General features: G+C 38.4%; 1 protein-coding gene across 2 annotated transcripts in view; it reads left to right on the top strand.

Moving 5' to 3' along the window:
* The window catches only part of EDNRA (endothelin receptor type A), a 36204-nt gene extending 21899 nt beyond the window's left edge, over positions 1-14305 (top strand). For both annotated transcript variants that reach the window (XM_055726298.1, XM_055726306.1), the window contains exons 4-8: positions 3037-3235; positions 7256-7408; positions 9671-9804; positions 10215-10323; positions 12456-14305. In XM_055726298.1, coding sequence (XP_055582273.1) covers positions 3037-3235; positions 7256-7408; positions 9671-9804; positions 10215-10323; positions 12456-12596 — 736 coding nt within the window. In that variant the 3' untranslated portion in view covers positions 12597-14305. The remainder of the gene's footprint in view (positions 1-3036; positions 3236-7255; positions 7409-9670; positions 9805-10214; positions 10324-12455) is intronic.
* The last annotated feature ends 6337 nt before the right edge of the window (positions 14306-20642 follow it).

The following is a 20642-nucleotide window of genomic DNA, read 5'->3' on the forward strand; positions in this document are numbered from 1 at the left end:
ACATCTCTTGCTTGAAAAATATGTACAGTCTACAGGCCCCCGTTGGCTAAGAACATCATTCAGTCAGGGGTGAAATAGTATTATGTACCCTGTGCAGCTGATGGGAGCGACTGTAAAATTTCCAGTCAGTAGAAAGTAAACTTCAAATTGATTGTTAGATTTCTAAAGTTCACAAATATTTGAGTATTTGTGTGGAAAGTTACATTTTTATGAGTCATTTAGTCATTAAAGCCAATTTTTTTATTTGGTAAAATGAAATATGAGAAGATTACTTATTATTTAAAATTAAATTTGAATTTTAATATGAATAACTATGTGTGAGCAGATATGATGCTGAATGTTAGTTTCTCAGTTACTTCAGTATAGTTTATTTGTTTTGGTGCTCTCAGAATTTTAATCTCATAGACCTCCCTGTGAGTGAACCACTGCCTCCCTCCTTTTTGATATTCTTTGAAGACAAGGGTGCCTTTAGAAGGTGTTTTTACTTTTAATCTGCAAGCCCTAAATGTGGTTCGCTTTAGTATGTTCAAAATCTTTACACATACATTTCTGTTAAAATGATGTACTGAGAACCTGTCCATATAAGATGTATGAGAACATGTGACTATGCTGTGTATGACTTGCTATCAAAGCAAAAGTTTCTAGTGCATTCTCTGCAAGTATGATGGTATACAAGGCCCTGACACCTTCCACTGATATTCTGTAATAATGCTTTCTGAAGTTTTTGTGAGGGGCTTACAGCCTGATCTTGCCTTCATATCTTCCTTCCTCTAATATTGAGGCTGTAGGGGATTTAACTCACAAGTCTTCCATCCTGTTAATAAGCACACTTCCAAATGAAAAAGGGGGCATGATACAGGATATCAGAAGAAATGCTGTATGTGTGAATTCCAAATTAGTGTCCTGGTTATAGAGGGGGCAAGGATGCCTTTTAATAACTTTAAATTTTGCTGACCTCTGTAGCCAAGGTTCTATATCCCTTAACTGTTTTTTCCCATTGGAAACTCTTCATTCCTTCCATCTCAGAAATTCAAAATCCAGTACTTCCCAGTACACTCAAAGCATTCTAACACAGAGTTCTCAGCTACTCTTTTCCTTAAACCCTTGTTATTCCTGAGCCTTCAAGCCCATTGCCAAAATTATGTATTCCTTCCAATCACCCCTCTACCATCCCACCCAAATCCTTCCACAGCCTAATCCTTGAGCCCAAAGCTTTCTGATCTAAAGCTCCTCGTTCTTTCCTCTCCTTGCCAAGCCCACCCACCTATGCAACTCAGAGCCTACATACTTACAAATTGTATCCTCCTGGTCTGTTGAGGGCATCTCCTTTCCTCAAACCTTTCACCCTCCTCGTGTGTACTGGTATGCCCTTTTGTACTCCAGTTAGCTGCTGTCACCAGCTGAAATCACCACCCCATTTGCTTTTCTCTGAAAAGCTTAACTTTGCCTTGTATCTTGGAAAGGCGTGGCAGCTGCACATACCCCAATGTATCTGCCAGGACTCAAGGGGGCAGAAAATGAGGGCATGTCTGAGGAAGAAAAAAATACTTCCCATAGTCAGGACAGTAAAATGACACAGGTCCTTACAATTTATAATCCGCTTCAGTGACTTCTTACTCTGACATTTTTTAAAGCAGTTGAATAACCTTTCTTGACTTTTTTCTCCTCAACTAAAGACTATTTCATCAGTGGATGCCATGATATATCCACATAGCACTGTCATTCCAAATGGGAAGGTGTTATTATTTTGGGGAAGACAAATAAGCAGTTTAAAAACTGTTACATCACCCTTGACACAACACTCTCCAGCATGAATTTCAGATTATTACAAGATCAAAAGTAATGTTTGTTCTTCCAATATTTTTAGATAGCACTGTCTTTGCTAAATTGTTGGAAATTATGAGTAACTCGTCTACTGCAGTTACTGCTAGACAACAGTTAAGTCTGCTACTGAGAATTTTATTTAAGGACTGGTTTGTATGCTGTATTGTATGTCTGTAAGTCTTCTCCAAATGATTTTCAAACGTTTTGACCTGAGTCAAAAGAGAGATTGAGGTCTCAAAGCTAATAAATCTCTACGAGTTTCTTGAAAACTGGCAGACAAGTAGAGAAAGACCCCCTCAGTTCCCCAACTGGGGAAAAGGCTGCAACCTGGTAACAAGAATCCTCCAGAACTGGAGGGACAGAGAAGGTAAAGAGGAGGAGGAAACGGGAGAAATGCATGGGCTGTATTTGACACTTCTTTAAAGGAGTTCCTATGTTTTACCAAGATCACAGTTATGAGGCACACACACACAGGAAAGCAGGGTTCAATAATACCACTTTTTACTGAGAAACTTGCTATCTAAGGGATAAAGTAGTGGGGAAATATGTTGGCTTTGGCATGTATAGACTTCTTAGCTAGGCACTTCAGTTTCTCATTAGAAAGGTGATGCAGAGGCCGAGATAGCTGTCAGACAGTCCTAACTAGCACTCATTTGTAACCTAAGGCAAATACAGAATATGCAGCATAGAGCCAGCATTGCATATTGCAAATAGAACAAATGCATTTTCATTTCATGAAGAGTGTTTTCACACTATTTCATTGTGTGGAAGCTGACCAGATAGCACTGATGTTACAACTGAGGTAGCTGAAGAAGACAGCTGGTTTGTATCTGTTAGAATGGCTGGTGTCCCTGGAAGTTCTTTTTTTTTTTCTCCTGTTATGTCAGTTGATCTAGTGAAAGATACAATCTGGTCTCACAGACCTTGCCTACTTTAATTAGAAATAGTGTAGTCCACATAGCAGAATTCCACACAATCCTGTGCATAAGCAAAACAGTTACAGACAGTTCTCTGCTGTCCACTCCTTCATGTGCTCTGCTGTGTCCTAAGAGACTTGGTAGCTGGCAAAGCCCCTGGAACAGGCAGGAAAAAACAAGCAATACAAGGCTAAGATGCCAGCTTTAGAATTTTGCTTAATATATAAACTTGAACCAAAATATTTGAATATAGGGAAGAAACTGAAGGTTGGAAACTGATGCCTCCCTCTTTCAGGTATAGAGCAGTTGCCTCCTGGAGCCGCGTTCAGGGAATTGGAATCCCTATGATCACTGCCATTGAAATTTTCTCCATTTGGCTTCTGTCCTTCATACTGGCTATTCCAGAAGCAATTGGTTTTGCTGTGGTACCTTTCAGATACAAGGATGAAGGTTATGTTACCTGTATGCTCAATCCTACAAATAATTTTATGTTGGTAAGTAACATCCTTTCTTCTTTTTTTTGGAATCCACAGTGTATAGGTTAGACAATTAAGATACTGGAGTATGATACACTTTATTCATCCATTAAAGTGCAAAATGTATTCTAATGTATATTCGTGCAAAGAAGATCCCTCATTTACAGTGGCCTGTCTCTACTTTCAGCCAGAGGTAGTAAATGGGACTTCACAACATTTTTATTTCTTCACTACTGAGGATTCTTAATACAGAGATTTGCAATTTGGGCCTGCTTAAAGTAAAATCAAGAAAGATAACAGGGTAGCCAGAGCCTTGGAAGGTATTGTGTTTCTAGGTATAACACCTTGGAGCTCGTAACTGTCAAAAACCGTGTTTTACCATGATTAGTCATCATTTTGCATGCAGTAGCCTGCTCTTTTGGCAGATAAAGAAAAGGGTGGGACCATGCTTTAACATAACTTTTCCTATTCTATATGCATTTACAAAGTCAAACAGAGAATAATCTTCTCATTTACAAGAAATCACGCTACAAATCTGACAGATTCACATCTCCAACCTAGGTAGCTTGGGCACTGTTAGCTGTCATCTAAGATACAGCAACTCAAGAGCAAGAGAAGTGCCTGAGACACACCAGGCTTCTTTGGCATGTTTCGTAGGCCTCATCCTCTACACTACTGCAGCTTAATAGTTGCCAATACCCACATTAGCTTGTTAAACAAGTCAGGTGAGTAGTCACTACAGAATTAATAGATCTTTACTGAACAGGGGTGTAGGGGAATGAAGCTGGGTTAATTAACATTGATAATATACAGCTGTGGGCTGGCTTCAGGGGCGGGGGGGGGGGTTGGCTGATGTAGACAAGGTGCAGCTGTGGCTGGTTCTGGTAAGAGGCTGGGCAGCCAATGAAGAGGGAGCACAGGGGGATAGAGATTTTCTGCCTAGCACTACGCTGAGAATATGGGAAAGTGTTTTTTATTACCTTAAAAAATTACCTTAATTTTTTTCTTTGTGAAGCCAAAGAAGGGCCAGCCACCGTTCATCCAATAATAGAAAGAGTAATGTTCTGTTTTGTCACAGAGAAGGCATATAGTGCAAGATCTTAAGCCTTGAGGGAAACTCCATATTTTTTTCCAGACCAGAATTTTTCATGGTAGAGTGCAAATTTCTCTTTTTTGGAATGTCTGGTATTTCTCCTTTAATTAGATAAGAGGATGGCTTGGGCTAGAATTGGGAAGGATAGGGTGAAATGGAGCTAGGAAATTTTGAACAGAAAAAATGTGGAGGATTAGTGTTTTTTGGAGGAACATCTCCAACTTTGGTAGAGTTACACAGACTGGGGATGGCAGAAAGAGCAAAAGACAAGTGCAAGAAAAGACAAAAGGAATTCCCTAATGGAAATAATTAATGCAGGACTTACTATATCTTTTTTTCTAAGCTCTACAGACTATATGACTGTAGATACTGTAGTTATAAGAACATAATTTATGAAAGGCACACTGCAACAAATTTCCCTTTTGTAATGGCTATTTTTCTCCATGAATGTGCCAGGACAATCTTCACTTTGTCTCTCCCTAAGAAAAAGAATAGTTTTCTCTTCCTTCTTCTCAAAACACTACAGTTCAGGTCTTTCAAAGGCATGCTAACTTTAATGATTATTGTTCTGTTCTTAATGTGGTAAGAAGAGGAGCTGTTTTGTTTTATTAGCAGGAATTAGTATCTTTTACTTGCTCAGCATAAATCAAAAGCTCCAAATCTCCCCAAGCCAGTTTGATTTTCAAAGAAACAGATCAGCATTTACATTCAAGCTGAGAGTAAATGTTGGACATGACAGTCAAAATGGAGTGTGTTTCAATACATTGCAAGCAAGTACAAACATGAGATTAAAATGGAAACACCATTTTAACCTTAACCGTAATATTTACTACCACAATAAACAATCACTAAACTTTGGGAAGGATATATGATTAACTTTTGGTTTTAATAGCAGCTTTATTCATGTTTAAAGCTATCCTTAAAAGACTTAAAAGATTCATGCTAGACCATGATTCCCAAGAGGCTGAGTGCACTGGGAGACTTGTTTAAAATGCACATTTCCTGTAGAAAACCAGTTCCATGTGGGCTTTCAAGGAAAACAAAAGAATGTCTACTTCTCTTAAATCAACCCAATTTTGCGCTTTGATGTAAGCTTTTCTGAAACTCAGATTCCACAATTAATCATTTACAGACATTTTCATGTAGGTTTTATAACATCAGAAAGCTATGTCCTCATACAGAATTGACGCATTGGTCAGGGTTGTGACACAGAAATCTACATGTGTGTTTTCTTGACTGACAGGCAACACTCACGAAAACCGATAGACTGATATGACAGAGTTTTCCTTGTAAACATAGCATGGATTCACACAGTACACATTTTGTTGTGCTGCCCAGCCAATATGATTCTAATCTGACTTGGAGGAATTTGCCACAAAAAAGATAATTCTCTCCATCTATTTGTAATCCTTTTCTCTGCAGAAGGAGTGCTAATTAGATTTCCCCTCAGTAAAAACTTTTCAAATATGAGGCATATTGTTTTCTGCTGGCAGAAGCTCTGTTCCCAGTGGGGGGAAATTCTGCCCCCAAGGAGAGTGCAACTATGCAGCAGACTGTAGCCCGTCCTCACACAGGGATGAGGCTAATGAGGAGGAGGAAACAAGCTAATCAACACAATTCAACATGTCCTGTGAGGTGGGGTTGTGGCCTAGATACAAGCAGCATACTCTAAATTCGCAAGCTCTGTAAGTAGCTAACTGTGTTGTGGCAGAGGGAGATAAATTAAAAGCATTCCCTTCTTTGTAAATCAACCTTCTAGTGTAATTAAAGCAGTTTTTAAAATTAACATTATTAAATACTAGTCTATTAATTGCATCCTTTTTTTCATCTTTCAAAGTTTAGTACTGTTCAGTTTTAAATGTAAACAAAATGTAAAAAGTTTTACCTTTTCAAGCAGGATTCATATGATTCTCCATTATTAGCATTTTGACATTTGGTGTGGGAACCGTGATGTTACAAGAGCACATCCGCTAGGAATAAACAAGCTAGGGGAAAGACTATGAGAAAGAAGCTTCCCTTTTACACACATCCATCTCAGTGACTAATAACATAGAGACAGGAAGTATTTAAAATTTCATATTTCAGTGCACACTTTTGCCTGAGCATAAAAGTTAAAAACCAATAGACAATATTTTCTCAAGTGTGAAAATTTAATCTTCTACAGAAAAAAGTAATTTAAAATGTTTTGTCAAATGTAGTATTTCCCATAATACATAAATGTATTAACTTAAACCACAGCCTAAATCACAGCTAACACTTAAAATTACACAGCAGAGTACTGCTACTCTATCAAGTCCCTCAGTGTCCTGTCACAAAAGGCAAATGGTATGAACGGCAGGCAAAGGGTTAAAAGTAACTGTGCCACTAGAAGACACCAGTCCTAAGCTTTGCATATATCAGACAAACACTTATGAAGGGGCTTCTGTCTGCCCAGTACATAAGCAAACCAACTACCAATCTTTTCACTGATAACAAAAGGTGATTAAACTTACAAAACATTTTGCATTTTCCTTTTTTGGAATCAGGACAGAAGCCATGGAGGTAAATGGCATTTCCTGAGATAGGCTTTTAGTAAGATTTGTTATCTCAAACTGACACTGTCTACATTTTGGCATGTCTTTTTAATAAAGCTGGATTCTAGTTTTCATGAATGAGTGTAAATATTCAGAAAACACAACCAATAAACCTAACTCCAACCCAAGACAGATTGCCACAAAGGTACAGGCATGCTATCCACAGTAAGGTAAAATAAATGTTTACACTGCCACAATTCCCATTTTGATGTTGGTCCAAAACAGATCAACAATATGAAAGTTTACATAATTTGTGCTGTTTACCAACAGAAAGATATCAGTGTACTAACTGCCACACTTTCCAAGACTTTCTGTGATGCTTTTCATTGAATCATAAGAAAATATCTTCTCTTTTCTTTACCTTGTCTACAGTTTTACAAAGATGCAAAGGATTGGTGGCTGTTTGGTTTCTATTTCTGCATGCCGCTGGCATGTACTGCCATCTTTTATACATTAATGACTTGTGAAATGTTAAACAGAAGAAACAGCAACTTGAGAATCGCTCTCAGTGAACACCTTAAGCAGGTAAATATTAGGAACACCAATGTCTGAAAATACTGTTCTTCTCTCTTTGAGTTAGCTTAGAAATGTTTCAAAGTGTACATGAATAGAGTAAATTACAGATATAGAAAGTGAGGATGTAAGCTTTTTATGACGTTAAGGTATTCATTTAAACCTGGAACACAGAACTAAATTATGGTATAAGGATGTATTGAAGACAGCATGCTCAGGAAACTAGCCAGTTTCTTTCTTCTCTTAAGTATGTATGACAGTTGTGCTCTCCTGCTCTTTAACCTCAAATCACTACTGGCTAAATGCTTTGAAATTTAACTTCAAAGATTTGCCAGAAACATGTTTCTTTTTATTCATAAAGATATGACTCCATGGGTCCTCACTACTTTTGGCACACTTTGATATGTAACTTCAGTTTCACATAAAAGGCAACTGTAGAATAGCCTAGTTTAGAATAGAGTGGATTGGTTTGTTCAGGGTTATTGCACTGTTGCAGTACCACTACTGCAGCTGCTTTGAAAAGAGCAATGAGAGAACAGCACAAACAAATGATCATGAAGTCACTCAAAGAACAATCAGATCTCACTTTGCTGTTTTTGCAGCACTGTCTGATGTTTAATTCCTAACTGAAATTTTAAAAACAATCTGCAGTTTTCCCCCTGTGTTAATGTCGGCCCACCCAATTCCACTCTTTCTTTCAAATTCCACATTCACATGCGTGAATCCCTGAAGTAGTCCCCTTTGCCTCAGAGTGAGTTTTCCCCTCCAGAGGAGGTACTCCACTGCTGTTTCATTCCAGATTAGAGCAGACTGGAAATCCTCCCCTTGTGCAGATCCTCCACTTTTTCCCCTCATCAGGCCCCAGGGTGTGCAACACAGTCTGTTCTAGGACCATGTACGAGCTGCTCCACCCATTAGAACTAGAACGGTATGTACTGGGTGGGGGAATCCACCCTCCAGCTTTCCCATCCCACTGCGCGGTGCCCAGCAAGCTACTCAGGCTGGTTGCTGGAGGATGGCTTTATGCCACAATTTACAAATGCTTGTCTTTTTAACTGTCACCTTTTGCCCCTCTTCCTCCCTCCCTCCCTCCCCTTCCTTCCTTCCTTCCTTCCTTCCTTCCCTCCTTCCTCCCTCCCTTCCTCTTCCTTCCTTCCTTCCTTCCTTCCTCCCTCTCTTCCTTCCTTCCTTCCTTCCTTCCTTCCTTCCTTCCCTACATTAATATCTACTCACAATCCTTTTCATATTTTGATAAAACTTGCTATTATAAGAAAGAAGAAACAACAGTAGCCATATTCAAAGCCTAATAAGACTTACTGTAAGCACACGTTAGATTTTAAATTTCTTAATCACGGAGCCTTGCAATGCTTAATTATTGTTATGTTACAGGGGCAATTTCAGATGTGGTGTTCTTACCCCTTCATACGCTTCTCCTTATCAAATCCATGCTTACCAAACACCACTGGTATGCATTGTCAAAAATCCACTAAAACATCTGTAAATCTCTAGAGCTATATAAAATATCCATTAAATTGAAATTATTTTCTGAGTAAGTATTATGAGATTAAGCTGTAATACAGACATTTCTAAAATTTTGTTTGTAGAGGAAATATTTACTTAAGAACATCAAGATCACATAGCAAGGATCAGATAGCAAAATTTATATCCCTTCATGTAACATGATGCATACTAATTATAAAATAATACATTTAGCAATAATTTGACATCCTGGCTAGGTATGTGGTTGAATGGAACTTTAATTACCAATTGATTTAGGTGCCTTGGGTTTACAAATTGCCCCACGTCAAGGATTAGGTACAAGTGGTTTATCAGGCAGGTATGATCCCAGTTTCCCACATACATTAAAAAATTTTCTTGCAGATTATGCATGTTTCTGAAGAAAGCGGTTTATCTGAGGGATTGCCAGAAAACTAAACCGGTATAGAGGAATAAGAAGGGCTGGAAAAGCAATCAGGTTCAGAAAAGGCCAGCAGTGGATTTTCCTTGACTAATGCCTACAGTGTCCTGGCAGAGACCTGTGTGCTCCAGCTACTCCAGTCTTGGTGATGAGCAGGTTCTGTTGAGGGTGGCCAGAATCAAGAACATGATAAGCCCCATAAAAACAGTTCAGGGACATCAGGTAGTCTGAAAGCTGCACTTCGGAAATCCTTGCATGCTTTATCTAGATTACTTACTTTGCTGCCAACATCACTACACTACAATCACCTACCAATATGAATTAAGCACTCAGGCATCATTATTTTCTTTTTCTAGCGTCGAGAAGTTGCAAAGACAGTTTTCTGTTTGGTAGTGATTTTTGCTCTTTGCTGGTTCCCTCTCCATTTGAGCCGAATTTTGAAGAAAATGGTATACAATGAGAGAGACCCCGGCAGATGTGAACTACTCAGGTACTTCATTTTCTATTTCAATCAACTGTTTATACTGATGTTTATACTGTTTATAATGCCGCACACTTAGAATTTTTGTGACAAATGTCATTGTACATGTAACTGTGGTGTTAGAAGAGCAAATACTTTATGTCTTTTCAGCTGCATCCATTTTCAGGGGTTTCAGAATAGGGCAGCATAATTTTAATAAATGTTGTCTGTAATCATTGCAGTAACTTCCCTCTGGCTTTTGTGAACTTCTGTGAGACAGGTTATTATAGACCTAGACTATATAAGACTAGATGGGGGAGTTAGGTAAAAGAGAATTAGTTTCTGTGACAGAAGAGGCTGTAACCGCAAAGAGCATGGATGCTTCTATGATATATGAACAGTTTAAATGTTTAGCTTTTGCTTTTTCTTTTGTTGCGTAGTTTCTTACTGCCATTGGATTATATCAGCATCAACCTGGCAACTATGAACTCTTGTATAAACCCAATAGCTCTGTATTTTGTGAGCAAGAAGTTTAAAAACTGTTTCCAGGTAAGATCTTCTTGGTAAGATTTTAAGTCCAGTTAACAAACTGTATTGAGCCACTTAGTTATTATCTTTTTTTAGCAGTTGGGAAAAGAGACATGCAAAGGAATGAAAGATTAGAAATTGTCTAGTTTACCATCTAGCAGCTCACATAGCACACATACCAAACTGCAAGTGGAACTATCCACTTTATCTGAAATGCTAAACCAGTAAATAAGTGTGACATAGTCCTCATATGTAAACTGAGATAGACATACTCTTGTAAATATTATTTATCTGCATGTGATATGTATATGAAATACAATTTGGTTAGTAACTTATTTCCCACTTTAGATGAATCCAAAGGACACACACACAGGACGCCAAGCTGCCTGCAGTTAACCAATCTCATTAACGACTAAAATTTTCAGGTTTGAACACCAAAGCAGGCACCTGAGTTGACTTTGTCAATTAAATGTGTATGTGGCTTTTAGCTGCATTTTTCCAGTTCCTACACATGAAAACATATTTTAAGGCTATCCTTGTGACACTGTGGCTCTTCAAGTCCCTATTCACCTAATAAAGACAATGCAGGAAGAAAGAAAATGAGAGCATATAGTAGTAAAGAAAGTAATGAAATGGAAAAGGAAGACTGAAATAGCTTTAACTGCAAAGAAAACCAAAAGATGACAGAACTGTACCACTAAACATTGTCTGTGAATAGGCAACTCAAGCTACTGAAGAAATGTAATAAACTATCAGTCTAGCGCAGGGGTCCTCAAACTTTTTAAACAGGGGGCCGGCACGCAGATGAAGTGGCAGGCAGTCATCTGCGGCTGCTTGGTTCCCCCCCCAACCCCTGGCGCGGGGGTCTGTAAATACGGGGGGCTGGATTGAGGACCCTGGGGGGCCGTATCTGGCCCGCGGGCTGTAGTTTGAGGACCCCTGGTCTAGGGAATACCTGTTTGCCCGTAACCTGCTTAGACTCATAAACTATTTTAAGGGAGTACTTTCACAAGATAAACAAGGAGTCAGCTTTGCTTTTTATGGTCCCCTGCTTCATTTGGGAACTGTGTAGAGGATAATATGCCTGAACTTGTCCTCAGATGAAAGGGAGAATTAACAGTGAGTACTACCAGGCTGCTACTCATATAATTTGTTCATTCTTCCCACTTGTCCTTCCAAATAAAATCACCATCCAACAACACTAATTAAAGAATTTTCAGCTACTGTTTAATCTTTTCCAGCTTTTCATTGTAATTTACCCTTTCCCTTCCCATATCAAGGTCATTAATTCAGGCAGTCTCTCCATTCTGTACTTGAGTTGCTCACCCTACCTCTGTTGCTCTTTTACACACCCACCCATAGATATATATAGTACATATATCTTAATATATCTTAAGTTTGGCTTTACCTCTCTGCAACACTCCCTTCTCATTGAAATCACAGACGACCTGAATCTACTGCTGTTATTGCCGTTGCTCCTCTGAGGCCCTAACTCTTTCCCCTAAAGTAGAGATTCCATCTACACAGAATTAGGCACTAGTTTTTGTGAAGGAAGGGGAGGATAGCTGAAGAATCCTTTCTGCTCCTTTCCCAAAAGAGAACTGAACATATCAGCCTGTGAATAACCTGAGCATATGATCCTGAATGACCTTCTATTCTTAGCTGTGAAAAATGATACATCTCAATATATTCACTGACCCTTTTCCTAAATATTTTTTTCTTCTTCTAAGATGTGAGAAGAGAACTAAGTCACAGGCTGGGGAATTTTCTTCTTCTCTTTTACATGCTAAGCTGATTCCTAAGTTTGAAGTGCAGTGATAAAGTGGGAAAAAAAACCCCAACCCAGCTCTTACAATATGTATTGAGTTCTGTCAGTTCTTGGATCTATTTAGCTTAGTCAAACCAATTTCTCCTTTGATAGTGTGCAAGTTTTTCTTAAATAAGAGTTTTTCTTAAATTAGGCTGGGCCTAATTTGCTGCGTTTGTCATGTTTAATCACAAGAATTGTTTGTATTGTAGGATAAAAAAATTGCCTGAGTGCAGTTATGACTCCCTTCAGCTAGAATCACATGGTCATTCCTGAATGAAAAATATGGCTGGCAATCTGCATAGAGTTGTTAGGTTTGCGTTAACTTTCTTTTTTTTCTCCCCAGTCATGTCTTTGCTGTTGCTGCTCTCAGTCTAAGAGCCTAGTGACTTCAGTGCCCATGAATGGAACAAGCATTCAGTGGAAAAATCAAGAACTAAATAATCACAATACAGACCGAAGCAGCCATAAAGACAGCATAAACTGAAAATTAAGGACTCTCATACCACTTCAGAATCAAACAGGAAAAAAAAGAGTCACAACAAAGCTATTTCAACAGGCAGTCCAGTGACTGTTCTATAATCAATTCAGACATGTGCACCCTTGTACCTAATTCTAGAGGTGACTGAGTAGATTGACTGACTGTAACTGTGATGTTCCGTGAACTGAGATCCACTGGATGGTAATTCTGGCTCTGAAAAAGATATTGATGTGATTATGACACCAAAAAACTGACTTGAACTACACAGGCGGTTTACTCTTCTGAACCAAGCAGGAACTGTCCAGTGTCTGTGACTGGTACAATACAATCTTTTAACCTGACTGTCACCTAGAATTAATCCCTATGGAACTTTTCAGAAGATAGCAAAGTGGAATCTGTCTGTGACTGCATTTTCTCTCTGCCCATCTGCCTTTTAACTTTTATTTGTGTGGTGGATATATTCCATGCATCAGTATGTTTTGCATGTTGTTGTTTTTCAGGTTTATGTTGGAAAATGTTTTGGTCCACACTAGTATTTTATTTACTTATGTTACAATAGGTCAGGACATTAGCTGGGCCATTCACATTTGTAGCACTTCAGGACTCAAAAATAGGAAGAGATTATTTAAAGTGGCATCAAAATTTGGCACTTAAGCACAGATTAATACCCAAAAAAGAGGTATTAATAATACAGTACTATACTGTGTTATTTATTCTAATGCTCTGTACAAAATAAACGTAATCTATATCAGCAAAAAGAATGAAAGCTGCCCACAGAGGGGCAGCTTACAGTATGTTTTTAATTAACCTGCCATTTTAATTCTTCAACTATATGAATCTATTAATCTATTTACACTATAGCTGCATTAAATCCAAGTTGAAATGAGGATCAGTGGAACACAGTGAAACATTATTAAAGCTGTCCAAAGAGTTCTGAGAATATGGTTATTATCATAGTAACTATGCACAATACTACTTACGCATTGTGAACATGAGGTTATAGTCAGAGAGAACACAGAACTGTGGAAGTCCTTAACAGCTGGAAGAGCACAAGGATTTTTTTCTGCTTTATGCTTACAGAGTTCTTTGTCTTATTCTCACAATGTTCAAAGATTTCAATGGGGTTTGATAGTTTATTAGCATTGTTAACCATACAAATGCTATGAATAATATATAGAAAATATTGCTTGCATACATGTAAACTGGTGATTTAGTTATTACTTTCATCCATTATGGTTACATGGCAAGAGATTCCTTGTTTGGCTATAAAAATTTTTAATAGGTAGCCTTTCATTAAATAGTGGAATTAAATAATGTGGTGTCATATATAATATGCCTCATGCACAAATCTGCTAGAAAATTTATAGCATCTGTTGTGCCAGGCTAAGAAGCAGTAATTAAAATTCCACAAATTTTTAAACATTTGTTACATTTCAAGTGAAAGATATAATCCTGCATATTTTTATTTATGAGGTCAAAATGCTAGTGCCTACAATGACTTCTGCTGCACAAATTTCCCAAATGTTTACATTCACACAAATCTTCTAAAGTATATTAAAAACAATTCTTTAAATTGGTTTATATATTTTTGTGTGCTTTTGTCTCTGTGGCATGTATGTGTGTATAAATATAAATTTATGTTCATATGTTATAAACCTAAATACAATCTTCTGACAGTGCTCTAGTACTGCCTAAGAACATGGTATTGAATGAGACTTGGCTGAATTTTATTCAAACTATTTCATCCTCAAACTGTATTGAAAGTCATAGTAAATGAGTAACAATGCTTTCCTTTGAGAAGATTGAATTACTGGTCTCTATCCTGACACCTTCACTGCTCCTTTGACAGAATGTATTGAGGAGATGACAAAGGTAAACAGAAAACAGACATAAGGAATGGGTTTAAGTTGTAAATTGCCCCTTCTTTATTTCAAGGCAGGAGAAAGCTTTGTGTGCATTCCCCTCTTCTGTTATTTACATGATGGTTGGATGAACTAGAAAGTTCACACTATACCAGCAATATAATATATAATCTGATTGTTCAGAGACAATCTTTTCTACCTATCTACATGACAGTGAGCAGCAGAGACAATCCAGGGCAGGAACTCTAAAGTTCTACAATAATAATAAAAAAAAATCTAAAAAAATCTACCTGCAAAAGTTTCAGACCCTAAAATGGACCATTTTTAGGCTCTATCAGCAGTGATACCAACCACAAGTCATTAAAAGCTAACAGTTAACCTTTCAGCATTAACACTTCAAACATCTATTGCTTTCAAACCAATAGCTGGCTTTATTATGTGGCGAAGATATATATATGTGCACACACAAGGCATACTTAAGCAATTCAGCCTAGATGAAAAAAAATAAAAATCTTCCTACTCCCCAAAGAGCTGACTGACCTTAGCAGCAGCATTATAGAGTATAAAACTTTTTAACTAAAGAAAAAAAAAACGGTGAAGTATCTAAGAGATGTGAGAGGCAGTTTTTAGAATGCTTTAGAATGATTTTTTGGAAGCTTACTTAGGGATCAAAGCCTGCAAAAACTAATTGGTGATCCTCCTTCCATCTCCTCCAGCCAGTGGAAGGACAGAGAGAGCCTAAATAAGAGTGACAAGTGAGGTCTCAGGAGGTCTTAAACATTTTTGCCTTGCATGCTCTTTTGTATTTTCACTGTCGCTGCTGCTCCTACTCACAAGCCAATCATAAGGACAAAGGGTGTTACGATGTGGGAATTATAGTGAGGGGGGGAACTGCTTCTCCAAAACTTACTAAGGTACTTAAGTTTTCAAAATCTCTCCTGTTCTTCCCACTGCTAACAGTAAATATTTCTCCTAGTACTGTATCAACCCTCAATTCTGAAAAAGCTAACTTTCCAAAAGAATCAACAAAAGTCTTCCACAATTCTGAAATTCAACGTTTTTTGATTTTGATCTTTCCTTTTCCTGCCAAGTTTTACAAAAAGGTGCTCTGGCATTTCTCTTAGTGCATCAAAACCAGTGTAGGTTTAGTTTGGATTTTCCTCTGCTCTTGCACAGAAGCTGCTTTCTCTTTTACATGAGAACTTTCCACCACAACTATCCTTCCATCCACCTCTTATTTTATAGATATTTTTATGTCGCTTCATTCCTCTCAGGGGAACCAAGCCTAGCTTTTCTGTGCAGCTGTCAGGATCTCTATTCCACAATTTTCTGATTAATTTCTTACACTTTTTGTAACATCTATTTCATCATAATCAAAATCCATTTAATTATCACTTTTTTTTTTGTGTGTGTGGACTTCGCAATTCCCAACTTTTTTCAGTCTAGTCAGTGGAAAATTTCATTGACTGTTTCCTCTTATATACAGTCTCACATCTCAACTTCAAACACTTTCACAGAATCATGGAATCACAGAATTGTTCAGGCTGGAAAAGACCTTAAGATCCCTGAGTCCAACCCTGGAGTAATTTGAGGCCATTTCCTCTCCTCCTGTCACTTGTTACTTGGGAGAAGAGACCGACCCCCACCCGCCTACAGCCTCCTGTCAGGCAGTCGCAGAGAGCGATAAGCCCCCCCAGGCTCCTTTTCTCCAGGCTAAACACCCCGGCTCCCTCAGCCGCCCCTCACAACACTTGTGCCCCAGCCCCTTCCCCAGCCCTGCTGCCTGTCTCTGGACACGCTCCAGCCCCTCAGTGTCCCTCCTGCAGCGAGGGGCCCAAACCTGAACACAGGATTCCAGGGGCGGCCTCACCCGTGCCCCGTGCAGGGGGACGGTCACTGCCCTGGTCCCGCTGGCCACGCTGCTGCTGACACAAGCCGGGATGCTGCTGGCCCTCCTGGCCACCTGGGCACGGTGCTGGCTCATGCCCAGCCGGCTGCCCACCAGCACCCCCAGGCCCTTTCCCCCCAGGCGCTTCCCAGCCGCTCTGCCCCGGCCTGGAGCGCTGCGTGGGGCCGGTGTGACCCCAGGGCAGGACCCGGCACTCGGCCTTGTGGAACCTCATACAAGTGGCCTGGGCCCGTGGATCCAGCCTGCCCAGACCCCTCTGCAGAGCCTCCTGCCCTCCAGCAGATCAGCACCCCTGCCCAGCCGGGTGTTGGCTGCAGACTCGCTGGGGGTGCACTCGATCCCCTCGCCCAGATCACAGACAGAGACACGAACCAGGACCGGCCCCAGCGCTGAGCCCTGGGGAACACCACGTGTGCCCGGCCGCCAGCTGGATGTGGCTCCATTCCCCACCCCCCTTTGGGCTCGGCCAGCCAGCCAGCCTTTTACCCAGCCCGGAGCGCACACGTACAGGCCGCGAGCAGCCAGCTTCTCCAGGAGAATGATGTGGGAGACAGTATCAAAGTCTTTACTAAAGTCTAGGTAGAAAACATCCACAGCCTTTGTGAATGCAAAACACTTTGCAGTTTCATTTAATTTTAGACGCCAATTATTCTCCTTGTTTTCAATATGCATTTTCTTTGAACTACCTCACTAAACATTTCCTCTTTGGTATATTTTATACTTATTTTCTTCAAAGTTATAGCATACAAAGGTTTTCATTTATATTTATGTTTGACTTTATTTATTTACAAATGAAACTCTGTGCCTCAGACCTAACCTAGCCAGCTCCTGTGCTTTGGAAAAAATGTGCCTATGTAGTAGTTCATCATAAATCTCACCTGATAGAACTGTTAGCTTGGTTCTGTGAAAGAAGCCTTATGCAACCCTCATATCTGCATGTCTGAATATGTTTATTTTTGCTTTTAATGCAGCCATTTTCAAGTGTTTAGCTGTCTGTCCCTCCATCTTTCAAAAACAACTATGAAGCCCCTACTAAATTTCAATTAAGTTTACAGAACAGAGTTATCATCATTATGATGTTACAGAGAATTTGACAAAACCTGCAGGATGGTTAGAAGAACAAGATCCTACTTGTGCTTTACACAGAAAATTGCTGTTTGCAGTGGAGTTTATGTGTACTCAACAAGTTCACATGATAGAGAGATGTTATAAAAATTACAGATGCAGAAAAAGATCAGAGCTTGCAACTTGTAAGATATCTGAGAATCAAACCACAACACACAAATTCTTGGAAACCAGTATTTGTAAATTCCATTGTTTGTGGAATTACTTGCTTTTTTTGCTGTTTTTCTCTGATCATTTACATATTTACCACAATCTTGTTACTATATGATTTGATTCTGTGAAGCCTTATGGGTTTCCATTTGTGAGAAGACATGGTACAAATTCAAATTCTGCTGCATTTGTATGAACAGATTTCTGCTCAAATGTCCCTGAGGCAAAGCATGCATTTTCATTAGAAGAAACACAGTTGGACTGCGTGCTAACACTGCCTTGCAAAATTTCTTCCAATCAGTTGTGCAAAGCTTGGCTCAGTGAAGTACTCCTCATTTAAACTCCTCACCCTTTCAAAGACTAAATAAAGGCAATTATCTCCAAAATCGGAGTAAGTGAAGACACATTAAAAGTTTACTAGAACAGAAGTGATTCCCAAGGTGCATAGGAAAAAAAACCAACCAAAACCAGGCATGTTTAAAATGTGGCTCTAAAAGAAACATAGCTTATCATTAGTCCAAGTGTGGGAAAGTAAGATAAGAACTAAATAAAAACATGTAGGTCATCTCCAGTTTCTCTAAAGGAAGATGAAATTAATTGATCTCTAATATCACATCTAGAATCAGCTTTTTCCTTGTACAGATACCACTGATTCTGAAATGAACTGTTGCTCAAGTCACCTTTTTGCAGTCTTGTTAGTTACAGCAGCTTATTATTACAATAAAAGCTCAGCATAATAAATATAACAGATAAGAAAAAAGAATTTATTCTATTATTCTTCAGCAGCACTCTTCCCACATTTCTCAGAGTAACTGATCATCTGCAAACTGCTCTGAAATCAATGATCTGGAATACTTGGTGCATCTCAGAATAAGGCCTTTACTATAGTCTTATGCTGTCTTAGTCCTTGGGAGTAAAAAGACTGAGTTTACAAGTTACTGAATCAAGCATCCAAAACGATTAATGAGAAGCATTTCTAAGAAATCCAAGAGAACATGTACTCTGTTATATATTTTTAAACATAGGGGAAGATTAGAAATCCATCATTACTAGACACCTCTGTGCCATCCTGTAGCCACATTTCTTATTTATTGAAAGCTCTGTGTCTAAATTTTTTGTGTCTTTTCCTCTCCAAAATTGTTGTACAGTGGCCTCCTTGGTGTTACCCCTGAATAAAGTGTATATTTGGATTAGCTTTCTTTCAAATATCTACACAGTATTAAAAAAGCATCCATCTCCACATACAGAAGCCCAATTAAACCACACTACCAGAAAAGCTACAGATTTTTAGGGTCAAGTTTTAAACAGAAAATTAACATAGTACTCTTGGGACAAATTAATATTACAGCTCAGTACTACTAGTGGAAAATATATTTATGTTTTCACAGGAAAAAAAAGAAACTGTATCACTTTTGATGATTCAACCAGAATTAAAATAATAATTAGAGTAGATGTTTAAATGAATAATGAGAATGTCCACAGTTACATGAGCTGAAATAAAATACTGTAAGGCTAAAGATCTTTAAGCTCCTGTATATAAAACAGGTCTAAATTCTAGGAATTAGGGAGACAAATATCCAATGCAAGATTCTTTGATTTCGCTGCAACATTTCTTTAAAGTATTAGCTCCAAGAGACCTCTCAACCTCAGAGACAATTGTGAAGAGATATGCCTTACTGAGTGTTAACTAACATGGCCTTCTTGCACTGCAAAAAAGTCTTTGGCTAATATTTTTGTTATATCCAGCATCTTCTGGGTTTCATGTATCCCAAGATACAGAAAATGAACTGCAACTACTCCAATGCCAAGGACTTCTCCAAAATCAAGGAATAAAATGTTGAATTATTTCCTTTTTATGATCATTTGTATGTATGAGAATTTGCTTGCATAGAACTTTAACCAGTAGTTGTTCCTCCATATGAAGTGCAATTAAATTTAAAAAAACCTACCTGATCTTCTCTTCCATTTACTTTAAAAGTATAAGCCATTTAGAGAGAAAAAAATGCTGTTTAATTTAACTACAAACACTTCCATACCACGTATGACTGTAAACTATGATAACCAAAGTGTGAATAGCCCATTGGACTATCAAATACCAAAATATTTTAATATAAAAGTGCCTGTTGAGAAATGGAAAAGAATTATTACATTCATAACAAGTTTGTTTCAATACTCAATAGTTTACAAAAGAAACTAGCACATCTGACAAATTTGTTTAAGCTTGTGTTTGAAATATTACTGGGATAAAGACATCAGGTTAATCTACAAAGAAAATTATTGGCTACAACTTCAGTATAAAAAAGCAGGTAAAGAAATACCAAATCCACTCAAGATTTCCAGATTTTTCAGACTAGACATGGTCTTACACATGAACTGTATCAGAGTTCTATGTTTCATAACTAGTTTGTGTTTCCATTTAAGGACTTCTATACATTTTATCATTTTTTATAATTTTATTTCTTATAATCTGCTTGGAAAGTACGAAAATGGCATCAAGACTTAGCCAGTCTAGATTTACTTACCTGAGATTATAATTTGCTCACACAAGAATTGAATATATCTACATTGATTGAAATAATAAGAAAATAAAGAAGGATTTTTTTTATTTGCCAGCTGAAGGTATTACCTCAATCAAAGCTAAAACCAGCCATTAAAGTAATTTCAAGTTTCAAGTGGTAATTTGGGATAAAATGCTGAACCTACTGAAGTAAATTACAAAGTTGTCACTGACTTCAGTAGGACTGGGAATATTCAGTCAGAATGTATGATTGTCCTCCACCAGCATGGTAACTATGACAATGTGACTAAGCCCATTACAGCTAAGCAGGACAGAAGTAAAAGACTCTGGGGCTTGCATGAATAATTGCAAAATTATCATCTCATAAGATCAGGTGGGAAAAGAAGCTTTGGCACACTTTTCCTCCCATAAAATTAGCTTAATAAAAGAAGTCAGAGGTAACAGGATTCTCCTCTCACACCACTCCACCAACACATACAGGTGGCCAG

The sequence above is a fragment of the Falco cherrug genome, chromosome 1, assembly GCF_023634085.1.
Source record: "Falco cherrug isolate bFalChe1 chromosome 1, bFalChe1.pri, whole genome shotgun sequence".
Classification (NCBI taxonomy): Eukaryota; Metazoa; Chordata; class Aves; order Falconiformes; family Falconidae; genus Falco; species Falco cherrug.